Raw genomic sequence first — 18,146 nt, forward strand, 5'->3', positions numbered from 1 at the left:
GGACCTAGGGTGCGCGCTCCTTCTGAGAATCACCCTGAAACGATCCTCACCTCCCTGGTCCGTGGGAAAACCAGCCCCCGGTGCCGAAAAAGTTGGGGACCACCGCTTCACACACTGCTCACCAGGACTCTGCCAAAGAGACACGGAGAAAAGAGCCACAGAGAGGGTAAGGGACTTGCCAAGGCCACCCCGCTAAGAGGCAGCGGAGCCAGGAACGGAACGCGGGCAGGCTGACTCCCGAGCCCACACGCGGCCAGCTGCTATGCCCGGTCCCTGCAGGAGCAGGGAGAGGAGACGTGAGGGCCTCCTGGGAAAGCCTTCTCGCTTGCCAAGCTGTCGTGGGCCCTGTCTGCCCTCTGTGCCTGGGCTGCGTCTGTGAGGCGAGGGCAGGGCCCTGACTCCAGAGACATCTGTCCAGGGATGCCGGGGCCGCTGGCGCGGGCCTGGGATGCTCCCTGTGGCAGCCGCGGGATGTGGGAGCAGGGCTGAGAGTGGAGACAGTCTTCACCGAGGAGCTCCGGCCAGCCGTGCCTCTCAGCTGGGTCTCCCTGGATCCCAGGCCCACGAATGGAGACACCCCACCTCCTGAAGCTCCCCGTCAGGGAGAACCTGGGCCCTGCCCAGCTGACCCCCCTGCCGTGTGATGGCTGGTCAGGACGGCCTTCCTCCTCTCCAGCTGTGAACCCTCCGGCTGCTCCCTTGGGGCTCCCCACATAGAGCCACAGGCTTTGTGAACTGAAGGAGGCTTTAGGACCCACCTAGGCCAGCCCCTTCACCTGACCACAGAGGAAACCGAGGCCCTGAGACAGACCCCACAGCACGGGAGAGGCAAGTCTGGGCTGGGGGCTCAAGCCAGACCTGGGTTCAAGCCGTAACCTTGGTCCTTACTGGCTGAGTAGCCATAAACTAGTGCCTCTGAAAATGGAGATCATAATTCCTACTTCTGGGTTCTGCGAGGCTCTGATGCATTAAAGCATTCAGCAGAGACCCTGCCTCAGATGAGCCATGATGATGGTCAGGGGCCTCCCACCTGCTGCGTAACTCAGGACCCCTTGGGCCTGGAATCAGGGCTCAGAAGAGGGTGCTCACTGGGCAAACCTGTGCCCCCCGTCACCCCGGCAAACATCAGCACAGCCCCTGCTCGCTGAGGTTTCCTCGGTGACGCGCACGGGGTCGGCAAAGCCCAGACGCTGGTCCGACCAGAGATGGAGGTCACTGATCACAAGCCTGGTGGCCAGCGGAGGCAGGGCCTTAGCAGATACCAGGCATCCTGCCGAGCCTGCCACAAACGTAAGCCTTGTGAGACAGGTCCTGTGTGATGCCCGTCTCACAAGTGAGAGAACCGAGGCCGGAGCTGACCAGGCCGGAGCTGAGCACAGAGAGCTCGGAGGCGGGACAGTGGCCCAGGCCGCAAGGGCCGTGAAGGGCCAGGGGAGAGGCTGCGGGGGCCGGAACTCCGGGACGCCCCCACTCCCAGATCAGGCCACCCCGCCCTGGCCAGGAGTTGGAGCCCTGCTAGGAACGAGCTTGGCTCTGCCTCGCCCTGCTCTTGGAAAAGACGCAATCAGATAGATGTGTGATAGAGCCGGTAGAAATAAGTGTTCATTGACAAAGCTGGGTGATGGCCTTGTGAGTGTTCATTGTACAGTCATTTGCGCTTTTTGATAGGCTTGAATATTTTCGTAGTAAAATGTCAAGGAGGAAAAATAAAACACACAATCCTCTTCGCACAAAATGCCCCTTCTGCACAGCCCTTCCCCTCCCCTTCACCCTCGCCTCCCCTGGAAATCGCTTTATGAGACTCAAGCAGCAAGAACGATTTACTTGCCCTCTGACTCAGGAAATCAATCCTAAAATGCTGACGGGACTGGAAAGACTCTGTCTGCAGAGCCCTCTGGGAAATCTCCCGCTGGCAGGGAGGGCTTTGAGCTGGGGATTTGGGGGGCTGGGGGCTCTGCTGGGAGGCTGGTGGCCAAGTGCTTCAGCCCCCACAGGCGCCCACAGGAAGGTGCCAACGTCACCCTCACCTTATGCGGGAGGCCCAGGAAACCAGCACCTGCCTAAGGGACCCACTGCCTGTAAGCAGAGGACCTGCGACCCTGGGCCAAGTGACCCCACTGCGGGGTGGGGAGGGCCAGGGACGAGCCCTGTTCCAAGTCTCCAAACACTGCGGCTGATGCTCACGGGGACACAGCTCTGTTGGAAGGGACAGAGGCCTTCCCAGGCTGGGGAAGAGGACTTGAGACCCACCCAGAATCTCCAGGCTCCAGCCCATTGTTCTCAGAGGCTTGAGGGGTGGTGGTTAATGGAATAGCCTGAACTTGAAGTTGAACTTGAACAGGAAGAACTTGCGCTGAGTGCCACTGCCACAGGCCAGATCTCAAATATGCTTGCCCGCTTGCCAAGGCCTCCCCAAGCTTCCGCAGGCTTCTAGAGTTTTCTTTAATAAAACTACAACGATGCAACCTGGTGAAATCGCCCACGTGTGTAATACATACCTCTGGGATACACTGGAAACATCCCCCACGTAGCCAGCCTTGCTGCTATTCAAAATGGGCTCCTGTCACACCCCATAGACTTCATCTCTGCCCAAATGGCACCTATCATGGGTCTGAACACATTCAGTCTATTGCCACATAAGCTGCAATGGCGTGGCGGGGCGGGGGCAGTTCTCAAAACACACTTCGAGAATGTCTGGGTTAAAGGCATCGGTACAAAGTAGCACAAGCGTGAAACGCAGATCCAACGGCAAGACCTGTGTCCTGGCCTCCCCGCTACCCTTTTGGGTGTGTGTGTGTGTGTGTGTGCGCGCGTGCATATATGTGTGTGTTGCCTCTGTGTTATGCATATGTGTGTATGTGTATATGGGGCTTCCCTGGTTGAGCTACTGGTAAAGAACCCGCCTGCAATGTAGGAGACATAAGAGACGCAGGCTTGACCCCTGGGGCAGGAAGATCCCCTGGAGGAGGCAATGGCAACCCGCTCCACTATTCTTGCCTGGAGAATCCCATGGACAGAGGAGCCTGGTGGGCTACAGTCCATGGGGTCGAAAAGAGTCGGACAAAACTGAAGCGACTTAGCACGCAGCACACGTGTGCAGATATGTGTGTGTGTATGTGTTTGTGTGTGTATCTGTGTATATGCACATGTGTGTGTGTGTTTATCTGCGTGTTTTGTGTGTGTTTATGTACATATATCTGTGTCCGTGTGTGTGCACAGGCACACGTGGGATTTTATTTCTCCATCAGCAGTAGCCCGAGTTGGGCCCCTCTCTGCCCAGCCTCACCGATTCACTGCCTCCCAGGCCGTACCACCCCCTCCCCCAGAGCAGCCAGCCAGAGCCTCCAGTCGGGGTTGTTAATTTCACCTCCCACCACTTGGAAAGCACAACAGCTGGCAGGGGAGGGGCGAGGCAGGTGAGCGGTGCCGGCAGCCGGTTCTCTGCAGAGAGGAAGGCGGGTGGATGGGTTGTGCCCGCGGCCAATGGGGACCCTTATGGCCCTGCTCCACTCAGAAAGACCCCCGTCCCCAGGCAGGGAGGCTCTGGGCAGTGGCCGCCGACCCCGCCAGCAACCTGGGCCCCGGATTCCCAGCGCATCCGCACGCAGGCTCCTGCCCGCTCCCAGGGTTGGGGGCTGCGACTCGGCTCAGCAGCTGCCACATAAACGGCCCCATTGCAGCTCGAATGAGTACAGACGCTGCGCTCCTCTCTCCTGTCACTGACGGCGGCTCCATTTGGGGGCTTTTTGTCAGTATTTTTTCCCCTTGGCTGCCATTACTACTCAGTTCAATATTTAATTTTCCCATAAACCGAAGAGTTGTGCTGCTTCTCTCTTCTTCTTGCTGGAGTCCCCCTCCTGCTGGTGGCTTCTTGCTTCGTCAGGCTTCTGCTGGGAAAGAGGGGCGCGGACGTGGCTGGGATTTCAGTCCTTCTGAATCGGGCGTGGAGGGCGGGACACCTACGTCCCTCCTCCCCGCTCACTCATCTGACAGATGTGTGCCGAGTAAACGCCTGAGTCAGGCCCTGGGGTTGCGGCGCTAGACAATTTCTGTCCTCATGGTGCTTACGTTCTAGTGGGGCGTGTTGGGAAGAGACAAGTGTGTGAACTAATATATGAAATAACTGCGCCTCACGATGCGCTCCGTGAAGAAATGACAAGTGCTGTGACAGGTAACAGAAGCAGCACCTCACTCGGGCTGGGAGGTGGCATTCGAGCTGAGACTTGAAAGATAAGCAGGATCCAACCTTGCACAAAGCTGAGAGCAAGACTTAAGGCCAAGGCAGCAGCAGAGGCAAAGGCCCTGGGGTTGAAATGTGCTTAGGGTGTTTCTGGACCAAAAAGTCTCAGATGTTTGGAGCATGGTGTTGGGGGGGGGGGCAAGACAAAGCTGGGGGTGGGGGCAGGGCCCACGGCATCGCGAGGTCTTGTGGGATTCCTTCCAGGGGCCAAGTGCTTGTTTGTATGGAGAAGCAGATGAAGGAAGAAAGCAAACAGGAGTTGAAACTGAATCCCTGTGTGGCAGGCTTGTATTAGCTCTGAGGTTAAAGCTAAGTTCTAGGCTTCAGAAAGTACACAGTCTAGTGGAGAAACAGACATGGGCCTGGAACAGAATGATAAGCACCCAGGCAGATGTCAAGAACAGGATGCTCCAGGAATTCAGTCTGGCAAAGTCCTGGAAGGCTGCCTGGAGGAGGCAACCCAAGCCCAGACCTGAAGGATGAAGCAGAGTTAACCAGCAGAAGGACCAGTATGTGCAGGCACAGGGTAGGTGAGCAGGGCAAGGAACCTTGGGCAGTTCAGTGTGGCTAGAACAGAGAAGGCTTCCTGGAGGAGACGCTCTTTGGAGCACCATCATGAAGAAGCAGAGAGAGACTGCAGAGAGGATGGGAAAGGCAGAGAGAGGTGGGACTAAAAAAAGAAAAGAAAAGCGAAAGAAAGAAAGAAAATAGAAACGAGGAATATTTATATTCATTAGCACTTTTATATTGAGAGAGTGGTTTTCTTTCTTTTTTAAAAAAATATGGTATAAAGACTAGGAACTGATTGAAAAAGAGGGCAGTCAATAGAGCAGGCATGCTGAGAGAAAAAGAATGGATTTTTGCAAATAATATAATTTTGAACTTGTCTTTTCCTCCTCCCACTCCTCCCCAAAATCTAATTGATTACCGCCCCTTGATAAATGACACCCAGAGCAGGAGTGTGTTCAGACCAATTTAGAGTGATACCCAAGGAACAGCAGAGACTCTCCCTTCCTCCAGACCATAGCCAGTCTTGGGAGGGAGAAGAAACTCCCCTACACATCCGTCCCAGCCCAGGGAGAAGTGAGGGCAATTGAACAGGTGATACCAATGACCCCTTCTGTCGGTGTAGCACTTCGCCATTCTTGTAGAAGGTTCCTCTCTGTATTCTCATTTGCTGCTTCTCTCAAAATCTTCGAAGCTGAACGTTTGGCAGGATGTGTTTTATTGAACCCATTTTATAGATGGGAAGACTGATGCCCACGTGGGTCAATTGATTTGCCCAAAGTCCCATGGGATATTGGTAACAGAACATGGGCTGAAACCTTGGCCTGACTCTGTCTGAGCTGGTTCCCTAGGGGGAGTTTAGGGGGAGCTTCATGGTACAGAGAGAATTTAACTTCCCTAGATACAGTTGAAGACTCAGGCCTGCTGGGGTTTATATCAGAACAGGTTTGTGTTCCCGAATTGCAAAAGCCACACATGATTTACAGAGCTAAGAGCCATCACATTATCTGCAAAGTGAGTTACGATGACCGAAACAAAGTTCTGCTTTCAAGAGAAAGACAGGCAATATTTCAGAGTTAATTTCATAAAACTGATCACCGACCACTGCCTCACTGTATTGATGTTAACGGTCGAGTCTAAAATGATTTCCACTTCTGCCCCCACTGACGGACTTGAACAGGGCCTACCATGCTGTGTGGCCGCTGCATCCAGAGCTGCTTTGCCTTCCCTGGTGCTGGACAAAATCAGTGGAAGAAACTTCCAGCAGGAACTCTCTCTTCTTAAGGCAAAGTCAAAAATTAACTGGGAAGTCTGGCTTGACTCGGGGGTGGTGGAGTCAGGGGAGCTCTATGGTGGTGTTTGACCACGATGGTGAACTTGTAGAACTGGGGGCCTCTTTCTCACGCACAGGGCCAGGATGACCCAGGTGTCATGGTCTGTCCATGTGGCTTATAAATTCAGACATAAGCTCTGCCTACATCCAGCCTCTTACTGCTACAACCACTGCTGACTACGATTTCTCCCTTGTGTGTGCTTCGTCGTTCAGTCGTGTCCAGCTCTTTCTGACCCCATAGACTGTAGCCCCCTCCCCACCAGACTCCTCTGTCCATAGAATTCTTCAGGCAAGAATACTGGAGTGGGTTGCCATTTCCTTCTCCAGGGGATCTTCATGACCCAGGGATGGAACCCATGTCTCCTGCATTGGCAGGCGGGTTCTTTACCATGGAAGCCACCTGGGAAGCCCGTATTTCTCCCTTGCTCAGGCCACATAGACCTACCTGCTCAGCATCTCTGAGGAGGGCCATTTCAGGTGCATGGTGTCCGCCTTCCCCGACCCAGGAGAGCTTTGCACTAGCACGGACATCCTTGAGGATCCCCTCTCAGAGTCCACAGGAACGAGGCACTTAGAGTGAGCACACAGGCTACTGTTGCAGAGGAGTGCGGAACCACTGGAGATCCAGGGGTCTTTGCGGAGGACTCTTTGCCGTTATATGCATCCGCATCATAGCCAGGCGGTCTTGCTCTGTCCTGCTCACTCTGCAGCTCAGCTTTGAATTTGGGATCGTTGTTGTCGGGGATACTTATGCCTGGGACTGCCTCTGTTCCTGGGTCCACAGGATCTATTCCAGGCACAGAGCCAGAAGAGGACCACTCACCTTGACCTTGGTCGGAGATTGTAGCAGGGCTGGGGATCCTGAGCAGGGAGAGGAGGCTGAAATTGGAGGAGGGGAGTGATGGAGACAGATATGAGGGTGTGCACAGAGACGGACTGGAGATGGGGGTAGGGGAGAGAAATGGAGCTCAGATGGAAAAGGGAATGGCAGGGGGGTGGAGAAGGAAGAGAGACGGAGCTGGGCTGGGGGTGAGAGTGGGGTTGGAGGAGGAGGTGAAGACAGACACAGAGACGGAGATGGGGGCGTGGAAGTGGTCGGGGAAGAGTAAGCGGGAAGGGAGGCTCCAGACTGAGAGCCCAGGGAGCAGCCGTTCCTGAAGGTGAGAGCGCTGAGCACAGTCAAGGGAAGGGAAGAGAAGATGCAGGGGAGAGGGCAATGACGACACGTGGAACGAAGCGCCCCAAGGCCGCCAAGGACTCCTGGCAGAGGCTGCTCGCCGACCGCCTGCACTCAGGGCCCGCCAGTGGGCAGCAGCAGGCAAGAGGCAGCGTGATACTCTCCCAGGACACGGCAACAGAGGGACGCTTCGACGGAGACGGTGGGAAGCCTGGGCCTCCACGCTGACGTGAGCAGCTCTGCTGTGCCATCGTCCGCACCACGGAAATCCATTGTCTCAAGAGCTTGATTAACTGTACATGTGGCTAACACCTGCTCAGAAGCATAACAAGACACAGGAACACGGCTCCCAATCAGGGTGTGTGGGGGTGGTGTGCGTGACTTGGGTGCAGATCTGCAGAATGTGTGTGTGTGTGTGTGTGTGTGTCTGTGTGTTGGGGGAGGGGGCGTTCGTGCTGTGCAGAGAATCCTGGACAGGATCTGGAGGGCCTAGCTGCCAGTCCAGGCAGTGCCACCGACTGACGGTGTGCCTACAGGCAAATCTCTCCTGCTGTCTGACCTCAGTTGTGCTCATCTGTAAAATGGAAGGCCAGCGCTCCCCAATAGAAATCTGCCTTTAATTGCAAGTTTTCTCAGGACCACATTAAGAAAAGCCTTGAAAAGTGAAAATGAATTGGCATAGCATATTTATTAAATCCAATATCCCTTGTATTATTTCAGGAAGTAACCAACATAAAAATATTCATGATATACTTAAGGTGCTTTTTAAAAAAAAAATTGTCTTCCAGATTCAGTGTGTATGTTACGCTTACAGCACATAGTATCATGGGAAAGCCACATTCCAAGTGCTTAGTAGCCGCAGAGGCTGGGCGGCCACTGTACTGGGCAGCACAGATCCAGGGCACTGTCTGGCCGCCTCACTAAACTGTGAACGCCCCCAAAGGCAGAAATTTTATTCTCCCAGACAGTAGCAACGGGCCTCAAAGACAGAACATTAATACATCCTTCTGATAAATGCATCTGACATGCACTTTCAATATGCTTTCAGGCACCACTTTCTTATTTATTTATTTGGCTGTGTTGGGTCTCAGTTGGAATTTTCATTGCTTCACGCAGGATCTTGGTTGCGCACAGACCCTCTAGTTGTGGCCGCCAGAGTTGGTTGCTCCACGGCAGGTGGGATCTTAGTTCCCTGACCAGGGATGGGACCCACATTCCCTACACTGCAAGGTGGATTCTTAACCACCCACCAGGGAAGTCCGAAGGTACTAACTTTACTGAATTATCAGCACTCGATAATTCCATTTTGCAGGTAAGGAAACAAGTTCAGAGAAGCTGAATATCTTGCCCAAGGTCACATAGCTGGAAGTGGTACAGCTGGTCTTTGAACCCTGGGTAGTGTGATCTACGGGCTTCCCAGGTGGCGCTAGTGGTAAAGACCCACCTGCCAGTGCAGGAGACACAAGAGACGTGGGTTTGATCCTTGAGTCAGGAAGATCCCCTGGAAGAGGGCATGGCAGCCCACTCCAGTATTCTCGCCTGGAGAACCCCATGGACAGAGGAGCCTGGCGGGCTACGGTCCATAGGGTTGCCCAGAGTCAGACACAACCGAAGCGACTTCGCACACACACACAGTGAGATTCAGGGTCCATACTCTTCACCATCGTCCTATACTCTCTCTTTCATAATCGTGATACAGATGATACCAGTTAAAATTGTTCAAGCGAGCTTACTATGTGCTGGGCACCTGGTAAGCATCATCCCGTTTACTCCCCAAAGCCTCCTATACGGAAGCTTCTAGGTATCTGATTACTGCTTGCTCAGTGAAAAAGAAAGAAGGAATGAGTGACTTTTAAAGGTGCCCCCTGCCTAGCTCTGAGCCTCTAGAATTCTTGGAGGGGATACTTATCCTTACATATTGACCACCATAAGCAGGGCCAGAGACAATCACGCTGGTTGGTTGCTGGTTGGTTAGTCATTCAGTTTTGTCCGACTCTTTCACAGCCCCATGGACTGTAGCCCGCCAGCCTGCTCTGTTCACGGGATTTCCAGGACAAGAACACGAGCGGTATTTCCTTCTCCGGGGGCTCTTCCTGACCCAGGGATCAAATGCATGACTGCTGCCTTGCAGGTGGACTCTTTATCATCTGAGCTATCGGAGAAGCCCCACCAGAGACTTTTGCTAAGCTCTAATTGACATGGTCCCTTGATCTTTGGGGCACCTGAGTTAAACAGAGCCACCCACAGGAGCAGTTCCCCCGGGATCTAGATTAGAGGTCTGCTTGAGAACTGAGCGTGTCAGGTAAACGAGCGTCTGCAACGGCTGAAGTGTGCACTCAGGGCTAAAGGCACCAACAGACACAAGCTCTTTCCTTCTTTCCAAAGACGGAGGGGGTGCGGTTTCACACGGCGTTGGGGCCCTGGGGTCCGGGAGTTCCGGTTTCAAATCTAAACTCTGTGAGCCCCAGAAGGTCACTTCACCCCTTAAGTTTCCCCATCGGTAAGACAGGAATAAATAAACCCTTTCTGTAGACTCATGGTGAGGCCTAAATGAGTTAACATACGTTAAGGGCTTAGAACAGCTCCTGGCTCCTAACCTTTGGCCACGGTTGGTTCTTGCCGTGGAATCCAGGCTTGCAGTGAGTTCTAGAAAAGTTAGATTGCAGGCTCTGTGACGTGTGGATAATTGAAACATTCTGGTGTATCTCTCCCCGCTCGGAGTCCCTACCCCACTTCCCATCTGCTTCCTCCCGTCTCACACTTAATTACAGTTCTCCATCTATTGTTCTCCCCGTGTTTCCTGTTTGTTCTGCTTCCCTTGCGACGGCTCGTGGTGGCTGTCTGAGTGAATGAACGGTTCATACCTGGCTTCGTCTCACTAGACCTTAAAATAGAGTTGCCAGGCTCCTGTCGCCCCCGCCAGACTGTGAGCCTCTCGAAGTGCCGTATCCATTTCATCACCAAGCGCCTACGGCAAGCACCTGGCACCGTGCCCAGCACCTAGTAGGTGTCAGGAAACGTTCGTCGGATTTAATTAAACTTAACTGGAGTGAAAACCCCTTGCAGAAAGGAAACACTCACCCCTCTGCATTTTCTCTGCACCCCCCACTGCACCTGACCCAAGGCTACAAGAAGCCAGAACTGACAGCCTTTCCTAAGCAAAGGCCTAAGATTCCGGCTCCTGTCCTGCGGATGACAAGGCGGCTGGAGAAATGAACTGCAGGAATCCTATAACCAGTGAATTCCTAGCATGCACTGAGCCCTTTCATAGCGATTTACTGGTTCATCCTTCGAATATGTCTGCCAAGGATTAGTCCCATTTAGCAAATCGGGAAGCTGAGGTTCACGGTTTTGGTAATTTGCCCAAGGATGAAATGGAGGTGGTGGTGACCTCGCTGAAACACTGGCTCCACATTTGAACTCTCAATGTCGCGTGGTGCCTGGGGGCACCGGCTTTGGCAAACCAGCCCATGGTGGGCAGTGGGGACAGGGCAGAGATCTGGCAGGAGGCGGGGCCAGCAAAATAAGCCAACTTTAGGGGGAAAAGAAGGAAGAGGGCAGGCCACTGGCTTTAAATACCTCAGAGTCACCTGCTCTCGCTCCGCGGTCGCCCTCTCACTCTGCGGTCGCCGTGGTCTAGGCTACCCATCTCTCTCGCTCCGCGGTCGCCCTCTCGCTCTGCGGTCGCCGTGGTCTAAGCTACCCGTCTCTCTGGCTTAAATAGCACTCTGTGTTTCCAGGCTCAGATCATGTTCTGCTCTTGTTTGAAGCTTTCAATGGCTCCCTACTGCTCTCAGGACAAAGAAAAACTCACAACCAGCGCTGGGCTGGTAAACCTGCTCTGTGGGGGCCCGGGAGGGGGGCAGGGGAAGGAGAGAAACAAGGAAGTCCTGGTTTGCAGTGGCGGCTGATTTCCATGGTGTAAGGACGCCCACTGGGCCATCTGTTTCAATCTAGCAGCGGTTTAAGAACTGGTTCACAATTCCCAGGAATGTCACAGTCAGCTCTCAGGAGCTGGCGGGAACTGGGCCCCGCACACCGCTGTGAGCGGTGACCCACTATGGTGCCCTGCAAGTCTCCCAAGCCCCACTGGGTACCTCATCCCCCACCTTGCCCTCCCACCACAGTGTCCTGCCTCTCACTCCCCTCCCCCCGCCCCCCGAGCCAGCTGCCATGAGGCTTTTGCACATGCTGTTCCTTACACCTGCCACACTTGTCCTCTGCCTGCTGCTGCTTCCTCAGATCACAGCACAGGGTCACTTCCTCAGGCCTGGGTGGGGCCCTGCACACTTGGCTACACCAGGTATCTGATGCCCTGAGCACAGTGGACCATGGTGGTCTCTCCATTCCCAGTTATCTTCCCCGCCAGGCTGTAAGCCCCAGGTGGCAGGGCCCTCATTTGTATGCCCAGCAGGGACGTCATTCTCATGGCAGTTGATGGCGGGGGCACCCCCTGGAATTGTGCAACATTTGTCCTCTGCCAAAGCACCTATTGGGTTTCCCTGGGGGCTCAGCTGGTAAAGAATTTGCCTGCAATGCGGGAGACCTGGGTTCGATCCCTGAGTTGGGACGATCCCCTGGAGAAGGGAAGGGCTACGCACTCTAGTATTCCTGTCTAGTGAATCGCATGGGCAGAGGAGCCTGGCGGGCTGCAGTCCAGGGGGTCACAAAGAGTCGGACGCGACTGAGCGACCTTCCCTTTCACACTTTTCACCACACCTAGCAGAGGACCTGGCCTGGCCTAGGTCATCCCTGAATTCTTTCTGAACCTTCCAGTGAAGCCTCGCTCTCCCTGTGCTTCTCTTTGGGTAGCTCCGCCCACCTCCATCGAGGTGGTGGCCGCTGACACCCCGGCCCCCTTCAGCCGCTACCAAGCCCAGAACTTCACGCTGGTCTGCATTGTGTCGGGAGGGAAACCGGCGCCCACGGTGAGTACCGCTGCAGCCGCCCCTGCTGTGTCCCCTCCTGTGTGGCTCGTCCAGCGGCCATGTCAGCACGGAGCTCACCGGCAGAGCGAGGGGCAGAGGCCGCTGTCCGCGAAGGGGCGCTCTGCTCTGTCTGCCTGGTCTGACCCTGCCCACTCATCTGACCCACCCGGATGTCCGTGAGTCTCTCTTGCCTCCTGGTGAGGTGAGGAGGACCCCCACGTCTCCTGGACCCTGAAGTCCCTGAGCTGCAGTGAGGGTGATCTTCAGGAGATCCCAGCTTCAAGCACACCCTACCCCAGTAACTGAACAGGTGGAGACTGATGAGGCCCCGGGAAGGGAAGCAAAGTGGAGAGAGGCCCCCACTGTGTCCGTGGCAGCGCTGGGGCTCAAGGTCGTGCCCTCCAGCCCCAAGTCCAATGCGGAGGGTGGGAAGGAAGGAGCGAGGGAGGGAAGGGAGAGGAAAGGGGGAGAAAGGAAATGCGGACTCTCTGTTTTGGCCAGCTCCTTACTAGACCCACCCCACCCACTTTGGGGGGGCTTCCCTGCTGGCTCAGCAGTAAAAAGTCCACCTGCAATGCAGGAGATGGAGCTTCCATCCCTGCATCGGGAATCTGGAGGAGGGCATGGCAACCCACTCCAGTATTCTCGCCTGGAGAATCCCTTGGACAGAGGAGACTGGCGACCCCCGTCCATGGGGTCGCAAGAGTCGGGTAAGACTGAGCGACTAAACGTCACCGCCAACCACTCTGCGGTCTGCTGGTGCAGCTCCTGAGTTATTGTCACAGCAGCTTGAAGTGGGTGGGGGAGGATAGGACCTGAGGGCATCCGGGGAGCTGGCTTCCAGCCCTGACGTCACTTGTACCAAGTGACCCTGAGCAGGAAAGCTCCCCTTCTGCTTCTCAGGCTTTTTGAGGAGGTTTAGAGTGTGGACAGTATTACAGCTTTTCAGCTTTTTTAGAAGCAGCAGGACCTGTTTGATCTAAATGAAATATACATGGAAGCCCCGTGTAGAAGATCTTTAAAAGTGAAGGAAGGGCAAGTTGCCCTAATGGGTCCTGAGGCTCGTCTGTGGAACCCTTAGGGCTCCCTGCAAACTCCCCTGGTGGCTCAGCTGCTAAAGAATCCCCTGCAATGCAGAAGTCACAAGGGATGTGGGTTTGATCTGGGTTGGGAAGTTCCCCTGGAGGAGGAGGGCACAGGTACCCACTCCAGTATCCTTGCCTGGAGAATCCCCACAGACAGAAGCGCGGCGGGCTGCAGTCCATAGGGTCACAAAGAGTGGGACACAATTGAGCGACTAAGCACAGCTCACGGGGCTCCCTGAACCATATTGAGAGCACATGGGGTGCATGCCCCCAAGGCCCCTTCCAGTTTGACCTTGTGAGTTTCACACATCACAGGGATTAGGAGGCATAGAGTGGAGTCAGCAGCTTCCCTGGTAGCTCACGTGGTAAAGAATCCGCCTACAATGCTGAAGACCTGGGTTCAATCCCTGGGTCGGGAAGATCCCCTGGAGGAGGGCACGGCAACCCACTCCAGTATTCTTGCCTGGGAAATCCCATGGACAGAGGAGCCTGGCGGGCTGCAGTCCATGGGGTCACAAAGTGTTGGACATGACTGAGCAGAGTGGAGCCATGGGCAGGGGGAGTTGAGTCCCAGGTGGGGAAGTGGTTCTCCTTCCAGACCCTCGACTGTCTCACAGGTGGGATCCATGGAGGGTGATCCTGGGACCTGGGCCAGTTCACCCCAGGCTGTGGCCCAGGGAGACCCAGCTGCCCAGGACGGGACAGGAGTAAACAGGTGTGAAGCGAACCGATACAGGGCAATAAGCAGGTGCCCAGAGGCATAGCGGGCCGTGGCGGGGAGCAGAGTGCGCCTGTGATAAGGTCCTGCCCCTGACCTTACAGCCCCAAGGACACAGACCAAAAGCAGCCTCAAAGCCAGCAACCAGTGAGGGCAGGACATGGTCCCAAGATTTCCGCCTCGGAACCCATAAGGAGGTCTGGCCTCCCGAAAGGGAGACAAGCTGGTCTTTTTCCCCAAAGAAAAACGCCTTTTCTGCACAGCACACACACAAAAAATTCTACTCACAGTCCCGAGGCTGCCAGAAGACCTCCCCTACCCCACACCCCTGCTCCAGCCCTCTGGCTCCTGCCATTTAAGACATAGCAATACGAAATTCAAATATACAGGAGATCCTCATCTCCCCGCATTCCAGGCACCTTATGTTTGCCTGGGACGTCAGAACTTGAAAGAATCCTTTGATATAAATTACAAACCTGCTTTTGAAGCACTTTTCAAAAAAAAAAGGAAAAGAAAGAAAAACCCCAAAGCTGGCTATTATGTGCATAAGAGATTCTTCGCTGGAGCTATAAACGCTGACAGCCTCTGCGCACCCCACATTTCATGCACTCTCCCACACCCTCCTCCGGGCACCTCCATCTCCCTTTCCCCACCGCCACCAGCGTCCCCAGAGCTGCTTCCTGGCCTCCCCTCTCCCTGCCTCCCACCGATTTATTTATCTCATTTATTGAAAAAAATATATACACCCAATCCCCACAGGCCTCTGGCGTATGTACCAAAATAAAAAGACAGCAAATTAAATTAAATGCTGCCTCTCAAAACTCGAAGTCCCTATTAGCAGAGAAAGCGCGAGGATGCTGGCTTTCGCCCCATCCTGCACCAGTGCCCTCCCACACACACACACCTCTCCTCCTCCTCTGACATCTCATTTACTCTCTGGTGCCCATCTACCCTCTTGCCCTGCTCTCTCCAGGTGGACAGGGACCACCCCCTTGCAGCCTGGGGTTGGGGGAGGGCTGCCAAGGGCTGTGTCCAGGGTCCTGTTTTTGCTCACTGTTTCTGAGCACCCAACAGCCTCAGGAAGTAGGTGTTCGTATTCCCTTTGTGGGCGTGCGTGCTAAAGTCGCTTCAGTCGTGTCCAGCCCTGTGCGACCCCATGTACCGCAGCCCGCCAGGCTCCTCTGTCCATGGGATTCTCCAGGCAAGAATACTGGAGTGGGTTGCCATTTTCTCCTCCAGGAGATCTTCCAGGGCTCGAACCTGCGTCTCCTGTGACTCTTGCCTTGCAGGAGGATTCTCTACTGCTGAGCCACCCGGGGAAGCCCCAGTATTCCCTTTACAACTAAGGACACTGAGGCTCAAAGAAGCTCATTGGCTCAGCCTCTGCCACCAGAGCCCGCGTGTCCCCATTGACGCGAGCTGCCTCAGAGCGCCAGGGGTGCTGGCGGGGGAGGGGCAGAGCGGGGTCCATCCAGAAGGCTACGAGGAGCAGGAGGGGCCTCTGAGAGCCCCTCGGGAGGTCCCGGCCACTGGGGCCAAATCTTCCCCCCACCTTCCTTGTGATTTCAGGTTTATTTCAAGCGAGACGGGGAGCCCATCGACGCAGTGCCCCTGTCGGAGCCGCCGGCGGCCAGCTCTGGTCCCCTCCAGGACAGCAGGCCCTTCCGCAGCCTCCTGCACCGTGACCTGGATGAGACCAAGATGCAGAGGTCCCTGTCCCTGCTGGACGCTGAGACCCGGGGCGGGCGTCCCTCCACGGAGCGCCCCTCCCGCAGCCTGACCCCAGATCCCAGCAGCGTCATCCAGCCGACCACCGAGAGCATCCCGGAGACGGTGGTGAGCCGCGAGTTCCCCCGCTGGGTGCACAGCTCCGAGCCCGTCTACTTCCTGCGGCACAGCCACAGCCCGGGCAGCGACGGCACGGTAGAGGTGCGCGCCCTGCTCACCTGGACGCTCAACCCACAGATCGACAACGAGGCCCTCTTCAGCTGCGAGGTCAAGCACCCAGCTCTGTCGATGCCCATGCAGGCCGAGGTCACGCTGGGTGAGGCCCGCTGGGAGCCCCTCTGCAGCGCCCCCTCCCTGCAGAGCCGGGCGGTGGGAGCCTTAGAACAGGGCGGTGGGCCGCCGGCCACCCCGGAGACGGGGAGAAGACGGAGCAAGCCGGGGTTCGGGTCGGGCACGGAGGTCAGGGGCAGGCTCTTTGGGAGGTTTGCTGAGCTGGGTTGGAGGACATGGGAGGCTATGGGGGGGGGTCTGGGGAGTCGGGTCCAACAGGATCAGGAATATGGAAGCCTCGGGAGTTTGCTATATCAGTGTTAGAAACGGGGGCTTTTCAAGGTTGAAGATGGGTGGAAGGTGCCAGTCCCAGGGAAGTTTGCTGCGCGAGTGAAGGATACACAGGAGTTGGGACTCGTAAGATAGAGTTGGTGAGTCAGGTCAGGGAAAGATGAGGACATGGAGGGGACAAGGGGGTTTTCTCAATTGAATAAGAGACTCACGAGCCCAGGGAAGAGTTACCAGGCATGGATCATGAGCGTGGCAAGTCGCAAGCTGGTCGGATCAGGGTCAGGACTGCTAGCGGTTATGGAAGCTTGGCCAGCAGGGGGCGGGGAACGTACCCGCTGTGGGAGGGCACCGCTCTGGCTGGGCACCATGGAAACCCTGCCACCTGCAGGGATATGGGAAGTGGCTCAACCAGGGAACCGGATGCCCAGGGTCAGCTCAGCCTGAGAATCTAGTCCCCAGCTGGGACCTGCTTCCTCTTCCTGCAGAGCACCAGCTTGGCTGCTCCCCAGAGCAGCTCCCTAAGATCTGACCCATTTCCCCTTATCCATCTCCCAGCTTAGTAGCGGCAGGAGAAGCGACGTGTGGAATCTTCTCTAGAAATATGAGACCCTTCAAGCCAGAGTTTGTATTGACTGGGATGGGGTAGGGCAGGGAGATGGCCTCAATGACCCTGTACTGGTCCCCTCTGCCCACAACACTCTGGACCTGACTTTCAGCACCCAGCAGCTCAACTCCCAGCCCAAGGAGCCTGGGCTTGTCCCTGCAGCTCCCTCAGTGGTGAGAAGTTGCCTGGAAACACCCGCAGCCCCCAGCCCAGACCCCCCACGACAGGGAGAGAGAACAGTGACTGCTGACAGCTGAGACCCCAGCCTGTGCCGGGCGGGCGGTGGTGGCAGGCAGCGGCGGCAGCGTCCAAAGGGCATCTATGCTTTCAGCTGGCCCACCAGAAAACCCAGCAGCAACTCTGCACCAGGCACCAAGAGAAAGGTGTACATGCACACCTACTATGCGCCAGGAACATATGCCAGGGTCCTCTCGTTTGCCCTTCACAGGCAGTTTACCATGCAGGCCCATTTTACAGGTGAGCAAAACCGAGCCTCACTTTGGTGGGATCCCTTCCTTTGAGCCACAAACTTATAAGCAGCAGAGCTGGAATTTCCAGCCATTCTGTTGGTGCCTTCTCCACTTCCCCCATGCCAGCCACTGAACCTACCAGCCCCAGAGCTGGGCACCCTTGCTGGCTATGGGTTAGTTCTCTGAGGACCCATATAAAAGTCCCTTTGATTCCCAGAGGCCACTTGCCCACACAGAAAATGACCATAACGGCTAACTAGCATTTACTGAACACCTACCACATACCACAGACCATCGCTTTCCTCGTACGAACCCAGCGGATACCCGATTGTTAACCCCCGTGGTCACTGAATGAGATTAGGGCTAGCAGTGTCCCATACAGAGGAGGCAACTGAGACCCACAAGGTGAAGTGTGCTGTCCGCGGTGAGTGGGGCGGGGCGGCTCCAGCGTGTTTTGCCCCTAGCCTCCACTCGCTGAGCTGCCTCGGGCATCTGCTGTCACGGCACCTGCCCTGTGAGTACAATTTGCTCTTCATGCCAGGAAAACTCGGCGAGCACCCGCTGTGGGCAGGCCCTGTGTCAGGCGCCAGGGTCTCTCCCATGCAGAGCGTGCCCAGACCCCTCTCCCAGCCTTCCCACTTTGCCAGGCAGCCCCGCCCCCCTTTTCTCTGGACCCTCCATCCTTCCCAGAGTGCTTTCTTGCATTTGAGCCTCCCTGTCCGCAAGATACAGTCTACTTCCAGGCTGGGAGTCAGAGCAGCCTCAACCTCTCATCAGGAGGCTTTATCCGTGGAG

General features: G+C 55.8%; 1 protein-coding gene across 2 annotated transcripts in view; it reads left to right on the forward strand.

The window, feature by feature from the left end:
- Positions 1–18,146, forward strand: part of IGSF21 (immunoglobin superfamily member 21) — a 278,219-nt gene that overhangs the window by 250,112 nt on the left and 9,961 nt on the right. Inside the window, exons 5-7 of one of the 2 annotated variants that reach the window (XM_086364713.1) lie at positions 12,070–12,185; positions 15,558–15,824; positions 15,954–16,032. In XM_086364713.1, the coding sequence (XP_086220839.1) occupies positions 12,070–12,185; positions 15,558–15,824; positions 15,954–16,032 (462 nt within the window). Of the gene's footprint in view, positions 1–12,069; positions 12,186–15,557; positions 16,033–18,146 lie in introns of both variants that reach the window. The other variant, XM_086364702.1, reaches the window with a different exon arrangement.

The sequence above is a fragment of the Bos grunniens genome, chromosome 2, assembly GCF_055505025.1.
Source record: "Bos grunniens cultivar Pamir isolate PY7600 chromosome 2, Bosgru_T2T1.0, whole genome shotgun sequence".
Taxonomy (NCBI): domain Eukaryota; kingdom Metazoa; phylum Chordata; class Mammalia; order Artiodactyla; family Bovidae; genus Bos; species Bos grunniens.